At 34.3% G+C, this 16608-nt stretch overlaps 1 protein-coding gene across 1 annotated transcript in view; it reads left to right on the top strand.

Annotated features, from left to right (window-relative positions):
- LOC122529020 (calpain-C) overlaps nucleotides 1-16608 on the top strand; it is a 38726-nt gene that overhangs the window by 20319 nt on the left and 1799 nt on the right. Inside the window, exons 3-8 of the mRNA XM_043654740.1 lie at nucleotides 1141-1210; nucleotides 6304-6586; nucleotides 15586-15769; nucleotides 15916-15990; nucleotides 16074-16243; nucleotides 16406-16578. Of these exons, the coding sequence (XP_043510675.1) occupies nucleotides 1141-1210; nucleotides 6304-6586; nucleotides 15586-15769; nucleotides 15916-15990; nucleotides 16074-16243; nucleotides 16406-16578 (955 nt within the window). The remainder of the gene's footprint in view (nucleotides 1-1140; nucleotides 1211-6303; nucleotides 6587-15585; nucleotides 15770-15915; nucleotides 15991-16073; nucleotides 16244-16405; nucleotides 16579-16608) is intronic.

Genomic DNA, 16608 nt, shown 5'->3' on the forward strand with positions numbered 1-16608 from the left:
GATTGTAGAAAATACGTAAAATTTTTCATTAATTCGTACGTGAAAAATATTTTTGCTAATAAGAAGGAAGTGCCACGGTAAAAGTAGAACGAACATAACAATGAAAATATAAATGACGAACAGCAAATAGTTGAGTCATGTTCGAGGATTATAATTAGCGGTAATTAACAACTGTCTGTTACGATACGCTTAAATCATATGTCAAATGATCCTCGGAAATGTTTCTTCCGAAACCGGGAACAACGTGGAAATTGTTCTTCAGTTGCAAAAAGAAGGATAAAAAACGACAATGTTGCAAGAATTCCGAAGGTTTCGACGAAGCGAAGAATTGCTAATCGCACATTCCACGTCCGTCTAGGAATAACTATGTATTATAGAACAAAAAACGGTGCATTATATAATCAGCCTTTGTTCTGTGATTGGGGCTTCAATCAGATAACGTCAAATTAATATTAATATAATATAAAATAAATCTGTTAATTGTTCTAAACTTTCTGCACGATTCAATTCATAAAAGTTCTATATTTCATTTCATAAAAGTTCTATGTTTGAATATTAAACTAAAAATGAAACTCCAAGAATTATGCAGTTTTTCGTGAAAGTTTCTAACACGTAAATGAACTTTTTATGAACATATTACGTGTATAAAACATTTTGAAATTTCACTATCATGATTATATTAGTCAAATTTTTGAAATAAATCTAAATATATCTATAGAAATTGAAAGATATTTAATACAAGTTTGATACAGAAATTACAAAAATATTTTTATAGTCACAATCATTATATCTTCTATATTTATATCTTCTATATTTATTATATGCTTAAGATGACTACTAATGCTTTATACTAATTTTTTTTTAGGTGTAGTTTTTTTTAATGCTTACAATGAATGTCTTGTAACTTCTATATACATTTTTAAATTGGTTTTAAATTTTACGAATATAATCATAATAATTGTCTTTCATTACAGTATCAATAAAATGTCAGAATGTTTTATACAAATACAATATACATATATTTTACACAAAATTTGTTCTATAACAAGTGTTCGAATATTTTCATGAGTTACTGTATATAAATATGCATATGATTTTTAGAAATGGATAACTTATTATATTTTTCTTTTTTTTTTTTAGGAATTATGCAATCGTCCAATATTTGTCAGCGATACACCAGCCCAGTTCGACGTGATTCCCGGGAAAATGGGTAAGAAATAAAAAGATTACTATAAATTTTGCTATTATAAGAATATGAGTATAGTTTCATATATATAATGAAGAGGTTATAGATTCTTGTCACTGAATTATGATTTACAATTTCGTGACATCTTCGAGCCATTATTACATCTTCAGGTGAGCTTTGACTACTATAATTTGTTACTTAATGTGACATTATCACTATCGTAGAAATATTATTTTCTTAAATTGATACGCTCATCGAGTCTTTCTATAGACGACCTCGAAATTGTACAAACCCTGAAAGTGACTACAGTAACCTTTGAGAAACGTGGGAGATATAGTGTGGTCGTGTCATCGAAGCTGTTAGAACTTAGAACCAAGGGGCTTTCTTCGGGCCACGACACATATGACCGTGTACCGATATAATCGATATTCTCGGCGATTTAATTAACGAATAACCGAACTCTGCAGTATTGTATGATAATTCTATGGCCTCCTCGTGCACCTTTATTTTTGCATCATCGCGTAAAAATGTGAAAGTCAGTGTCTCTCAGAGACTTCATTTCTTAGAAAAATAATGACTTCGTAATAATCGTTTCCAGTTTTTAAGAATTATTAACGAGAATTATTTAAACTTGAAATCAGTACTTCCATGGTATATGATCATCTGAGAAATTATATTCGTTATATATTTTAAAAGGAGTCAATTTTTTGTTGGTACCAAGCACTGTTGATTATTAAATAAAAAATGCATTTTTTGAGCAAAGAGTCCATTTCTTTTTCGTCGTATACGAATAATTTGGAAACGATGATTCTCATTTGAAAATAAAAAATTATTAAAAATAAAACAATATTCTTCTTCTAAATGATACATAATTCTTAATATCATTATATTCTCATTAATATTTCGTTCTAATTTTAATATAAATCTGAACTGACGTCTAACTGGAAAATTTTAATAATATTTTAGATACACTATATATCTTTTATTTCACATACATTCGTCTCTCCAAACTTTCATTCCAATTTCATCAAGTGAATGACTCAAGGACGATTATTTTCAAGAATTTGCATTTTTATCTTCCGTTACACGTGCTCTGATTTCTGGGAACAGTGAAACAACAAGATATTCGTGACCACGGTTCTATCAAGCTGTCGCATCGCGGTCGACGAGTTACAACGCCAAGTATAGTCGAGAGCGTGGAACGCATCGCGAATTTAATCTCTGTCTCGTGAGGAGCCGGTGTGTAAGTGATTCACGAGCATCGTAGGTAGTGTAGCATCGTGGACGGAAGTGGCGCGATCCGGGAATTCGTGCAAACGCGTTTCTCAAAGACGACACATTCACAGTACTGTGTCCCGTTACCGCGTATAAGTACGTAAGAGCACACGCAAGCAAGCGGAATTATCACAATACGTGACTTTCGACTTAAGACAATTCGAATTCCTCCTGCTATGAGCCAAGCAAGTGTGACAGAGATACTTCATCATTTTTTATTGAATATTGTACCTTTGTACTTTTAGTGGACGAATGAAAGAAAATAATTCAAAATTAGTAGGTTTGCAAAGAAATAATTAAAATTACAGGTAATAATTAAAATGTGAGATCTAGTATCTAGGTTTTAGAAAATTGATAATATTCTCCTGATATTATTTTAACCAAAATTTGTGCATATTATACTCTTCTGCTAAATATATTTGTTTTTGTCAATTCTTTATATTACTTTACTGTGAAATGGTGTTTTTAATATTTTGCGTTGTGTATGTTTAAAAATTACTCAGAGAGTAGATTTTTTGAAGATAGATATAAATAATAAAACCATATTGTAGTAATGTCATCAAGCTTCTGAATAGAAATTTAAAAAATGTTTAATATATAGATAATATTAGACTGTGGTCTTCGAATGGGATTTTAATTTTTAAAATAGATGCAGTGATACATGCAATACTTTCTTTATAAATATCAAGTTTCTCATTTATTATTTAATCTCATTTATTATTATAGTAACATACTCATTTTCAATGCAAGATAATTATTGTATGCCAAAGATTCAAAATTTCAAAATGTACATTTCGAAAAAAATCCATGTTTGACAGATATTGAATATAAAATTGTAGAGAAGCATTCTTTCCCATTTATTTGAATAATCGAGGCACCTTTCTTTCCGCTCTACAAGCGCTGGCACACATGTTTACGATCCAATGGGAAAAATGCGGGCACAACGCGATCGTGATAACAATTATTTAAACGTTTAATACGTTGAGTATTCGTGCTCGTCATCATAACAGAAACAACGAATTACGCGAATCGTTTTATAATTACATTTCGTTTATAATTACGATTCATTGATAACTATCTCTTATTTTCCCACTGTTCAGCGAAAGTCAATTGTTCGTTTCGAATCACTTTCGCGACATTTGCAAATTCTATCCCCACGATTCAATAAAATCACAAGATTGTCTTGAAGATATCTATGGTAATATTATGAAATAATATCCTCAGGCTAGATGGATATAACCAGGCATGCTACAATTAAACAGTTTTAGTAGATTACTATATCTTGAAGATTTTATTACAGGTATATTTTATTAGTTTAAGTTTACGTTTAAAATTAGAAAGAATCTTATGGTTTATAAATGGGAGTGTAGATATTGCGTGAAAGGTATCTGAATTAATTTTTCAATAGTAGTTATGTATACTCTTTACATTTTAGTTACTTTTATTTTAACTCTTTAAGTAGACTTCCAATTTTAATAGTTGAAGTTTTAATTTGTACCAAATTGATAAATAAAATTAGAAGGATAATTAGATAATAAAAAATTACATATATTTTCAAATAATGATAAAAATTATATCAACGTATGACATTTGAAATTGAAAGGGGTTGCAGCGGTCTTAATGATCCACTGGTGAGTTAACATTATATACGACCAACTAATTTCAGAAGTAACTTTCACTAGGAAGTTCTATTAAGAATTAACGAAACGTAATTTTTACTTTACATGTAAAGAAATAACTAGTAACTATGAATCTGAAGTACTAAATATAGTGACAAGAGTTTATTAGATAACATTACAGCAATTTACTAATTACAATTTTATATTACGACATTGACTTAATTTATACTTTATATCTCTGTCTTCCTACTCTTTCACAATATCACAATAAAAATTTCTGTCAGATATTCTCTGTGGATATTCTTCGTAAAAATCTGATTTTACGCCATACGCAGCTTCGTAAATTGCCCGTTGTACTTTCTTGCACAATGTGTTTGCAGTTCTTGACACCGATGTCAGCGCGAACGTCGAGCCACGACGTCAAGGCATAATTACAATGGACACGCTTTCGTGGGTATTATCTCTCTCCGGGCTGTCCAAGCTCGAAGGAGTGACAGGTTCAAACGAAAATATTTGTTTACCCAGTAAGAACTGGACACCGGTTAGCTCATCTGTAATCGTTGCGGTTCAGAACCGGGTCTCCTTCTAGTGAAAGTGGATCAATGCGAGCACCATTTGAATAGAGATACACAATTTAATCAGGTCGCGGCAAATGACCGATCGTCACCGAGTTCATGTCGATCTCACGTTAATTTTAAAACAAACAAATTTAAAAATATATATAGAAATTACAAAGTACTTAATACGAGTCGCGATCAATTGTATCAATATAATGTATAAATTTCAATATCCGATGAAACAATATTTAACACTTATATACTTCACTTATATACTTATTATATTAAGTATTCATTCTGCGTTCTAATTTTTTACTAAATATATATTTGCAATAACTCCTATACACATTTTTAGATTGGTTTTAAATTTAATATATAATCGTGAGCTCACTACTAATAAAATTTCAAAACTAATTTCACATATAATCATAAAAATTCTATAATTATTTGAATATTAATTTCGTGATTCTCAAGATATGTATGATTTTATTTTAAACTGATCGTATTTTCGAAGTCGGAAGTCAAATAATTAAATTTCTATGCTCTGGTAAGATATTGCGTAACAATAGAAGCGATTCTTCACTTCTTCTTTCTTTTTTCGTTTGAATAGTAGCGAACGTGGGAATGCATGAATAAATATCAAAGGAGAAAGAGGCATTAAAATTATATTAGCAGATAAATTATGGAACAGAGTACTGATGAACTTCGTAGAGAAGCGAAACAGATTCGTAATCTTCGATCGAAGGTGTGTCGTAACGTCGTGAGAACATTTTCTTCGATCGAACACACCACGACGATGTTCGTATGTTCGCTCAGTTAACTTTCGTTTTTGAAGGTCTAATCACTGACTAATACCACTCGCTTTTTAAACGTATTCAATTATGAAACGCGAAGAAAGAACAAATTATTTGTAAACTTATTGCATTTACATTTAATAATGCTCTTTTACTTTCGATTATTATTTACCATTTTCTGATAAAGTCCAGAAGTAACGAATAATCACCGCGAACAATGTAATTACAGAAATTTCTCGTGATTCCGCAGCTAATTAATTAACGATGACACAGCAGCAATAGCTCGCGCAAAATACATATACCAAAAGTTAATTTGGATCGTAATAAGCTTCGTCTCATATTTATCGATCTTATGTGTAATGAATGAATGAAAAACGCGTACAAAGAAGAAAATGCAGTTGTAATCTGTCTATTTCGTGAAACACACTCGTACGTCTTCCATTGTTTACTGTATTCTTCGAAGATCAATGCACTTACAATTTGCACATAAGTCTTCATTCTCATTCAGTAAAAGTCCATTCAGCGTAAGCTCGTTAGTCGAACATTCCCCTATATCTTCTTACTTCCACTTACATAATCATGACGTAAAAGATTAACGGCGTAGAAAATGAAGTTCTGTGTAAACTTATCAAAAAAACTCTCAAATCTAGTATACTCTTTACAGTTAGTATCTATATTTTATTTAGATTACGAAGAAATATATTTTAACATCTAAAAAAAGAGAAATTTCCAAAAAAGTAATAAATTTCCGAATTTCTTGTGATATATTTTATAATAATAATTATGATTTTTAATTATATTTAATTACATTTATATTCTATAGTTATTTATTTCATTTATCATACTTTTTAACACTTCGTTCTTAAATCCAGGTGACAAATGGCTAGTTTCCTGTCTGGGCGTCCTCCACTTGAGTAAAGGACTTTTCTACAGAGTGGTACCGGCCGATCAAGGATTTGGGAACAGCGGAGAACCCCCTGGGTCACCGACGGCCGAGTACGCCGGGGTCTTCAGGTTCCGGTTATGGTGGTGCGGTGCATGGGTCGAAGTTCTCGTCGACGACAGGCTACCGGCAATTCACGGTCGGCTGGCTTTCGTGCAAAGTCGTCACAGTGATCAATTCTGGCCGGCTCTTCTGGAGAAAGCGTATGCCAAGTAAGTATCGCGGGAAGTGCTTCAACTCGAGAGTGCTCACTTATTTGTCCATCACGCGAGCGGCCGCGCATGAGATTCTTTCTCGCGCCTGATTCTCTCATCTCCTCCTTTTGATGAGAATTAGGGAAGTGATTTAGTTGACTTAACGTGTCAATATAAAGTTCAAAGTATTCTTTTTATTGCGTGTATATTTCCGCTCGAAAGTTCACAGTTATAGGGTTTCAAAAGAAATGACTCATTCCTTAGTTATATGATATTAATATTTCATTTTTATGATATTCACAAATAAAAATATTCATTTAAAGTATTGAAATAAAGTATAATCCACTGCAGTGGATTATACGTAGAAATGAACTTATAATTACAATATTCGTATTTCTTAAGCAAACGTACGAAAAAACTTATTTATCCTTTTATTTTTTAAAAGGGAGTGCTCCAAAATTTTGGGCGGGGATTATGTAGATGTGTACGGAAATGTAGTAAGTTAAAGTATATCCTTTATAAAATAATTTTGTTTTAATTAAATGAGAATTTCTTTATAAATTGAATACTCTTAATAAATATAATAAATATTTTCTATAGGTATTTTATCAAAATAGGTAGAAAGATTAACTGTTTGCAAGATTCACATATCGTAGGATGTCAATTGATCAAGTATACGTACAAATTACCAGTTGAAATGCTAGAATTTTTTTTTTAAGATTTCCAACATTTCAATCTATAATTATATCATCTGATTATTTTTATTAGCTAGATGTACTATAGACTTAAATGGTAGATGAATGATATCATGAATGGAGAAAAAACAAGCTTTGAAAATGCGTGTCTTCGGGTGTTATAATATCAAAGTAGTCAATTGACCGGTTTCACGTGGGTGTAGAAGGCGGTGGCGATCGAGGTTCATCGATCGATCTGAGTAAGGTCGATCTTCGTGCTAACGCACCATGAACGTCCACCTGATGAACACCCACGCCACCCACTGGAGCTTACAAGATCGACCGTAGTAGCGTGAAAGTTATTCGCATGTTTGCATATTCATTCGATCCGTAGTTCTCTCTGTTCTCGCAAAAAATTCGAAAGTCATACGATAATTCTAATATTCAATGATTTTCGTAAACGTGAAAAGAAAAAAAATATTAATTATACGTAGATATATTTAAAGAATTATTTAAAAGATAAAAGAAAAATGAAGATCTTTGCACGTAATAAATCTAATTTTACTACATCCACAATAAATTCCGGATGTTTAATTTATATTTTTCTAAATACGATTTAAAAAATGGAATCTAAGCAGAACTCCTAACTAATTATACCTTGGATTTTTTATATACGATTAAAATACACGTTCAAACCGTCTTCATGTATCGTATATCTACATTTCTACATATTTAAATTTTCATGAATGCACAAACATCCACGCGATTATTACATAATTGCAGTATTATATTACATAAACTCTCATATTGAAGTTGTAACATTTTCAAAACGATAAATTTATCCTACGCTTCGGTAAAAGAAAAACGAATAATAATTTCAAATTCCAAAAAAAAATAAAATAGTATCGAGAGAAACATTGTCGAAAGAATCACGAGTAGATTTATACCTCCCGAGTTTAATCGTCAAAACATTGGAGAACATTTTAATGAAACGAGACAAAACGAGCCGTAACGGTGAAAAGATACGATCAGTAACAAAGTGGTGTATAATCGAGAGATTCAAGAACACGGTAAACGAAACGGACGTCATAACGCAGGAGACACGGAATTTATTTACGGTGTCTCATAAGATCTATAAAGCGAATCCCCGGTGCGAATAATGGTTCCGCGCAATTCCCTTTCCCGAGGTGGAAGACGCGTTTACGCGAACGAACGAACCAGCAACGATGACCGGTTTTGCCGAAGGTCCTTGCTCCTCCTCTTAATCTTTCCGCTGATGATCGTCCGCTCCTTCCTTCTTCTTTCCTTCACCTCGTTATCCGCTTCTTGCTCGCGTCCCTTCCTCGACTTCTCTTCGTTTCTTGCCGTCGGAGGGATGTGTAAGCCGTGGCTGGGCGTTGTTTTTGAAACGACTGCAACGTGACATTGAAGGGGCCTCGAAGAGGAAGACGACCTCGCGAGAAGCAACTGGCGAAAGAAGAGCGGAATCGCCGATAAGAATCGACCGTAATTCATTCTCCATTTTCTTTCTTTCTTCCTTCCTTCCTTCTCCTTGTTTCTTCTCTCTTTTCCTTTTTTCTCCAAGTTTACGAGACCCATGGCCGCAACAAATTTTACTGGCGATAACGCGATTATTTACATACGTGCGTGTACGTCCGGTGGAATATTTTGCTCGAGCGATATTTTCTTTCCTTCGCAGTTCCGACGTTAATAAAAAGAATGCCGAGGAGGCATCCTTTGAGTTATCGCGTCGGCGAGAAAGAAGGTCACGTTCTCTAAGTTTTATACGCGAATGTTTGAAGATATTTTATAGGAAAATTTAATATAGTGTAATCTGTTGTACTGATTTTCGTGTCATGTGTAACGTATTGATCGTTTTACGTAGAATGTCTTCACTTGGCTTGTTAGAGCGTACTGGAGGAGCTGGAGATTTTAATGCCAGAATAGCGCGATTGTTCCATGGTCTGAGATTCTGATCCTCGTTTAAATTTTATTCGAATTATTCAGTCATGTAATTTAATATTCAGAATGAGAAATTGATAAAATTAGGAAAACTAGAAATTTTCATTCATTAAACACATCAATAAAATGTTAATCTGTTTGTCGTGAATGTTGATCAACCAAGCATAATTCTCATTAACACTACAAGTCCGAGTTTCGCTGTTAATGCAGCGCGACTATTTACCATTTTCATTGCGACATAAATCCAATCGTGTCGATTCTCGAAGATTCTTTTCATTTATTTCCAGTAAATAATTTACTGGATTCATTAGGTCAATTTCTTCTGTGTTAACTTGTTTAATTCCTTGAATTAGACAGTTACAAAACTCAACAGAGTTTTCTATTTTCGATTACATATTCACTTAAGGGAAACACTTGTAGCATGTACCCTTATTTTACAGTCGAGAACACAGCTCGTTATAATTTCATCATCAAACGTAAGCATCTTGCGTCACAATATATCTACGTACATGTAACACGCACACGTGTAACAAGAAATTGTGATTGTGTTGCATTTTATCGAGAGAAAGCAAAACAAAAAAATGAAACGTTATAAGTACAGTAGCTCATGAAAGTATTTGAACACTTATTGCAGAAAATATAATTTTAATTAACCTCTGGAAATTTTGTTATTACACAAGTATTATAATTATATTGGTAAAGTATATGTATGTAAAAATTATGCAACGTTTTTTATAAGCAGACAGTATAAACAGTAAAAAATTAATATATACTATGAATAATTTGCTTTAAATATGAGTATATTATGACGTATATCATACAACATCTTTCGTACAATACGCAAAATTATGATTTTATGCATTTATACGAAATTTAGAAATGCAGAAATACGCAAAATGAGTTTAATATGCAAAAAAAAAAAAATATATATATATATAAGATATCTGAAATAGAATATTTACATAAAATTATAAATTTACACAAAAATCCGCAATCTGCATATATATATATTCAGAAGAAGTTTCTATAAGTAACTATAGTAACTATAGTTACTATAGAAGTTTCTATAATAATAAATATTTTCATAAGCTACATAGCGTTACCATACGAAACTAAATAACTGATTAAGAAATTACACAACATATGTAATGAATGTACATACGTGACACAGCCGTTAAATCTGATACGCTTGTCAAATTAAAAAATGTAGACAATAAAATATAGCATTTCGTAAGTGAAACAAACCAAAGAATATATTACGTGAAAAGCTTTATTGAATCGTGAAGTTATGACTTAATCAAATATAATAAAAAATTTCTTCGTAAATTAATTTCGAACGATCGTTTGATCCAGGTCCAAACATTAGTATTTCTTTTCAATTAATTTGATTCGTTCGATTACATTCACTGAGAGAACGATGTATCGTAATGTGGCTTACAAAATGTTTGTACATGGCGACGATTATACTGGTCAATAACTTCTGGCAAAGGAATCGAGGTCAGGATTCATTAATAATTAATAGTGCGTTGCTGTCACTTGATGACTTCCGTTCTACGTTGAATTTACGATGCAATCGATTAACACTGAATCGCTTGAAATCAACTGGCTTCTATAACCGATTGTGACCGTATAATATTTTACGTTTGTATTAAAAATGTGATTGGCATCAATTGACTTTTGCAGTAGACCTTACGATGAAAGTTTGAAAATATCTATTCCTTGATAGGTAACGATCATTAATTTTTATTAATATATGTCAGTGATCTTGCGAACCCAATTGCAATCGTAAAGATAATTGAACAATCGTACGGTTAATTGACACTGACGGTGAACCCTATCGTTTTTTTAAAATTTTTCGTAATTTACTGTTTGTTGGAGAAGAAAGGGACTAAAAATAGCGGTAACAAATATGAAAATGAAAAGATCTTTGTAATTCGATGGAATTCGTGATTTTTGTTAACATAGATAAACTCTTATTAGGATTAAATTATTGAGGATTGAATCATTTTTACATATTGTATTTAAAAGTATGTTGTTTCTTGGCATTTCCTTTAAAATCAGAATTTATATTTATCATCAATTAGGTAATTACGAGGAGGATGGAAATTACATTCTTCCAACAAATATTTTACTTGCGTAAAACGGAAATCATTCGATAATTGAAAACATAATATTATGAAGTGTTATGACTTGCTTGTTACTTTAATCAAAGATAAAGATTATTTATAGCTCAAAAGATAATTTTAAGACGATCAAAGTGATTTTACTGCTATATACATATGTATGAATGAGTACTTCTAATTGTAAGATGTTTTCATCAGATTATCGTCGAACTCAACACCGTACGTTCAATTTACTGAACATTCTTACCAAATTTTCTTCTATGCAAACGCTAATAAGACATTTCCATCAAGCGACTATTAATTAGAACAGAATCATGTAGATTCCGATATTAATTAAAATCTCGCTACGATATCGTATATTTTCATTTATTTATCTAATTTCCTGCAATTACGAGCGATAGCGATCTCTATCGAACATTGTACAAGCGAACCGTGTCTAACGAACGATCTTTTTCTTCGTACAGTCCTCCTAAAAGGAAATTCACAATTTTTATAAAAATCGATATTATCTGGCTAACATTGGCCTGAAATCCAGTTTCATTTGGCGGGCACGTGAAGATCCCGTACGGCAGATAATATTCACCGAAATGATAAACTGGCTGATGACTCTCTGACGACGACGAAATTAGTATTCCACGCGTTCCGATTCGATACTGAGAGCGATAGAGAGGAAGAAAGAGAGAGAGGCGTTCTCCAACCTCGAGAGAATCTCGCCGATGCCGATGACACACTTCTCTCCACCCGTGGAGAAAAGCGTTCGTTCGGTTCTGCGACCTTTCCTCTTTCACGATAACCCTGTCGCATAGATCCTATCGATCCGGAACGTACCATACACATCCAGGCTTATTAATCCGGTGGTTGTACTAAAATCAGTTAGAAAGCTCGTACGTACGTTTCGCATGCCAACGCGTGCACAGCCAACCAAAGAATTATGCTGGACGCGCTTCTCCACGATTTCCATTAGAAACCAGTGCCTGTTCCAACACGCGCAATACTCGAAGCAACCGAGAAGGTTGCTAAGTAACGCATATTATCTGTTCACTGGTTATTCCCCAATCCTACGATACGCGTTTTAGTTCTAATTATTTTGTAACTGTAACGATTTCGCTGAGCAATTAACTCCTTTTTCAACTCGTCAGAAGCGATTCGGTTTCTCCTCTTCGAGATGATTAGCGCGATTTTCCTGTTTATAGTTATAACCGGAATTGGTATATTTGATCTAGATTATTTAATCTTGATAGATTTTTCTCGTTACGCAGTCATAAATAGACAACAAATGTAACCTAATATTTTAATTTCCTCATAGATTAAGAAAATAGAATTTAGGTAGAAAATGAAATCTTGTATCTATTAGATATTATTAAAAATACTTTGAAGAGGATAAAAGTGAATAAAAATCCGCAGTTTATACGTAGAGATTTGTAATACATTTGCAAACACTTTGCGTTTCGCTAATAATTAAAATTCAGGTTTCGTATTCTCATGATTTTTCGCGAAAGAAAGTAGGTTTATTTACACATGACCTATCGATTTTTGTTTGAGAAGAAAGTGCAAACCAATTTCCACTTCTAGATATCTACTATCAATTAGGAAAGGACGAATTCACACCGATTCGATTCTGACCGATTTGATTTTAATAATAAATAGACAATGACACACGTAGAACATTCAACGAACTTAAACTTCGAAACAGAGAAAGTGTAGCTCGTAATGCAGTTGTAAATGTTCGAATAGCCTTCCCTCCGTGAAATGCAAACTCGAGGACGATGATTCACCGCGTTGGTATTCGGATAACAAGATTTTCAGCGATGGGATCAACTGTTTTGGCGTGCGAGCAACGAGAAATCAGAATTCGACATAGCTTCGGGATACGACGGTATGCCGGGCTATATTCGGTACTGTATATTTGTGCATGCACATGCCGACCATGGATATACTAAGCAAGTATATCCGCGGATACTTTCACTCGACGAGTAGTCGGTTCGTTGGTTGCCAGCAATGGATCGGAGGTCAGTGCACTGATGACCACAGTCCACGCTCGTATCTGAGGCCACGAAACTGCTACAGCAAGCATATACCGTGCTAATGGACAATCGAAAACAGGGGCCTCGTTAACAGTTCATCTACTTAATGATTCTCTGAATTTCTTAATAAATTCTTATCGATTTATTAATGCCACGGGACTACGGCAAACGTACAAGCTCCTCATTTTTCCTCGTGAATCGTTTCAGTATTGAGGCTAATTACGAGCACATTTGGCACCTCTCTTTCTCTAAACAAAGAAACCTGCACTCGTTGCTCCTCTTATCCGAGTACCCAGAACTAATTTTGTTTTGTTCATTCCTTTTTAACTTGCTGTTTTTGATATCTCGCGCGAGTGTTGATTCTCATTCGTAATTTGATACAAAGAAATGTGAAAGATCAGTTTGACACGAGAAGGAAATAATTAAGTTAGAAAAACGATTCCTTTAATTAAACTCATCTTTAATCTATTCGATAATGAAGTAACATTAAAATTTAGGACAACGTAGAAAATAATTTTCATAGAACATCAGTCAAGTTTATTTTCTAAAAAACGAAGCAGCCGTTAGTAGTCGTATGCATGACTTTCGTGTAGCCTCTCGCATACACCGATCTGCGTCGATCTTGAAATTGTTTTACCGTGTGCCACTGTATTATGGATGTCATTCGAAGTATCGTAATGCGACAGTCGCACGAAAGAATTGCAAATGACATTGCACATCCGCATGTGACTTCATCACTCCGTTAGATAGTCACGGGACGGATGTACGTCAATGGCAAGACTCGTGTTACCGTTGACTTACAAACTGACAGCGGTGTTACATAGTCAACAGAGTGTTCAATCGAAGGCGCGGTGACCTTTACACCGTGCTTTACACATTCCTTTCTACAACTTCCAGTCTAACCGATCGTTTCGTCCATCTCCCGTTGAAACTTCCTCTAAATTCAACTTTATCATAGACCACTCCAAATCGCTCTTACTCTAAATCAACAGCTCAATTTAACTATATAATTCAATCGACGATGCATTCGTTTCCTTGGAACGTAATTCGATCAGTGAAAATAACCAAAGGCCCGATCTTTGCCGCTGTTAACTCGTCCCGCTTCGAACTGGCATTCTGGCCGCGAACCAACAACCTCGCGACCACTTCCGAGTCCCTGCCACTTCCGCCGCTGGCAAATTACGGAACACACCGAATCTAAAGCCCATACCTGGCACACAATTGGAAAACGGATCTGTTTGTTGGTCGTCTTCCCTGAGAAAATACCCATGTGACTATTTGATGAACAGCTCGTGTGAATGGTTACAGTTTAGAGATTAGCCTACGTATACAGTGTTTCAGAAACTCGGTGTTAATTGTATTGAAAGTATATAATACTCGTCGAAACAATACAAAAAAAGTCTTACATATTATAAAACGTGGATTCAAATATTATTAATTTTGGAATTTTCAATCTATAATAAACTTTATACCAACGCCTGTATACTGACGTATGGTACACTCTGCGCGGAAAGCTTGTTATCTAGTCGGCAGCGGGCGTACGTAGATGCAGAAGAGGCGTTGGCGTTACTAGGACGAGCCAGTCGACAAAGATAGAGCGAGAGAAAGAAACCCCGTTATCTAGAGAACGCTAATTCTCGCAGGAACGGCACATTCAAGCAGATAGCATCGCTACCTTCTCGCCTATCCGCTTATCAGTTAGCGCAAGATCTCGCCTTTCTATCTCGACCGATGATTTCTGAGACGAAATCTTGGCACGCTGACTTAATCAAGCCCGTACGTTCGCTTCGCGGAACAAAAGCCACTATTCCGGTAGCGTGGCGAGCGAGATTAACGAGCCGTCGACTCAACTTTCTTCGCGGAATCGATGAAGAATCCGCGAGAAATCGCGATCGCGTGGTGCTTCTCGAGAGTTGCTTTATCATCGACGAGAAAGGGTCGCACAGGTCGAAAAATTCTCGACATCAGCTTTCCCTGTGCCAATCTCGGCATTCCTGCGTTTGAAAAATACCGCCTGTGATACGGGTTTTCACTACCATTTCAACGATGCGGATAGAAATCCCTGACAACTCGTTGAAATTGAACAAATGATAGATAGAACTTCCCGCATACCTTTGATTTGTAATGTTAAGATCGCTTGTTAAGAATACCCTATTTGTAATGTTAAGATCGCTTGTTAAGCCAAGAAAGTTACCTCGAAACGGAGAAACTGATTTTTTTTTCTTTGATTCTAGATTGCATGGGTCATATGAAGCTCTGAAGTATGGAACTCTGTTGGATGGTTTGTCTGATCTCACCGGAGGGATTACAGAGAGTATCGCGATACGCCAGGATCCTACAGCGTGTGGACGTGTTCTTGCGAAACTCCTTGATATGACGTCTCTTATCACGTGTACAGTAAATAACAATCAACAGCAAGTAAGCGATTTTTTATTAACTTTTAAATAAACAAAATATTGATTTCTTGTATCTACTTCGTAAAACTATTGCAAGTTATTTTGTTATTATATATTTATTATTTTGTTATTATATATCCCAAATTATTTGTTTTTACTTTGTTTAAGATTCGTGCCAGTACAGAAAAACTCGCCAATGGTATTCAGATGGGTATCAATTACAGACTCTACGCTATTGAGAGGGTAATTACCAGAAATAATAATTATTCAATGATTTTGATTACTTCCGACTCGTACTTCACGATGGATCGTTGCATAAAATATAGGTGGAAACATTTAACGGTGAAGCGGTTCAGTTAGTAAAATTAAGAAATCCTCTTGGACCTGGTAGGGAGTATGTTGGCGCTTGGGCAAGAGGTGGTCTTGAATGGGATGAAGTACCACCAATGGAAAGGGATCGTTTAGCGGTCAGAAACATGGCCGAGGGAGAATTCTGGTGAGCTAATTATAATAATGTCTTAATTCATAAAACAAGTTTTGGCGTTTTATTTAAATACATCTTATTAAAATTTATAGTTGCACAATAACTATTAAATATTATAATAAGTATTACAGATGTGCGAATAGGAATAATTAACAAAAGTTACATGAATTGTAGGATATCGTATTCAGATTTCGTGAAGACATTCACTCATTTAGAAGTTGTACATCTTGATGCCGAAACGTCGAGGGATGAGCCATCGTTGCATAGCAAACATACCTGGCAGATGAAACTCTATCAAGGTAGCTGGAGGAGAGGCGTAACCGCGGGAGGATGTCGAAACAATGAAGGTTCGTACGCGGTTTACTCCAATGATGAAC

Source organism: Frieseomelitta varia, unplaced genomic scaffold (genome assembly GCF_011392965.1).
Source record: "Frieseomelitta varia isolate USP_RPSP 00005682 unplaced genomic scaffold, Fvar_1.2 scaffold_275, whole genome shotgun sequence".
Classification (NCBI taxonomy): Eukaryota; Metazoa; Arthropoda; class Insecta; order Hymenoptera; family Apidae; genus Frieseomelitta; species Frieseomelitta varia.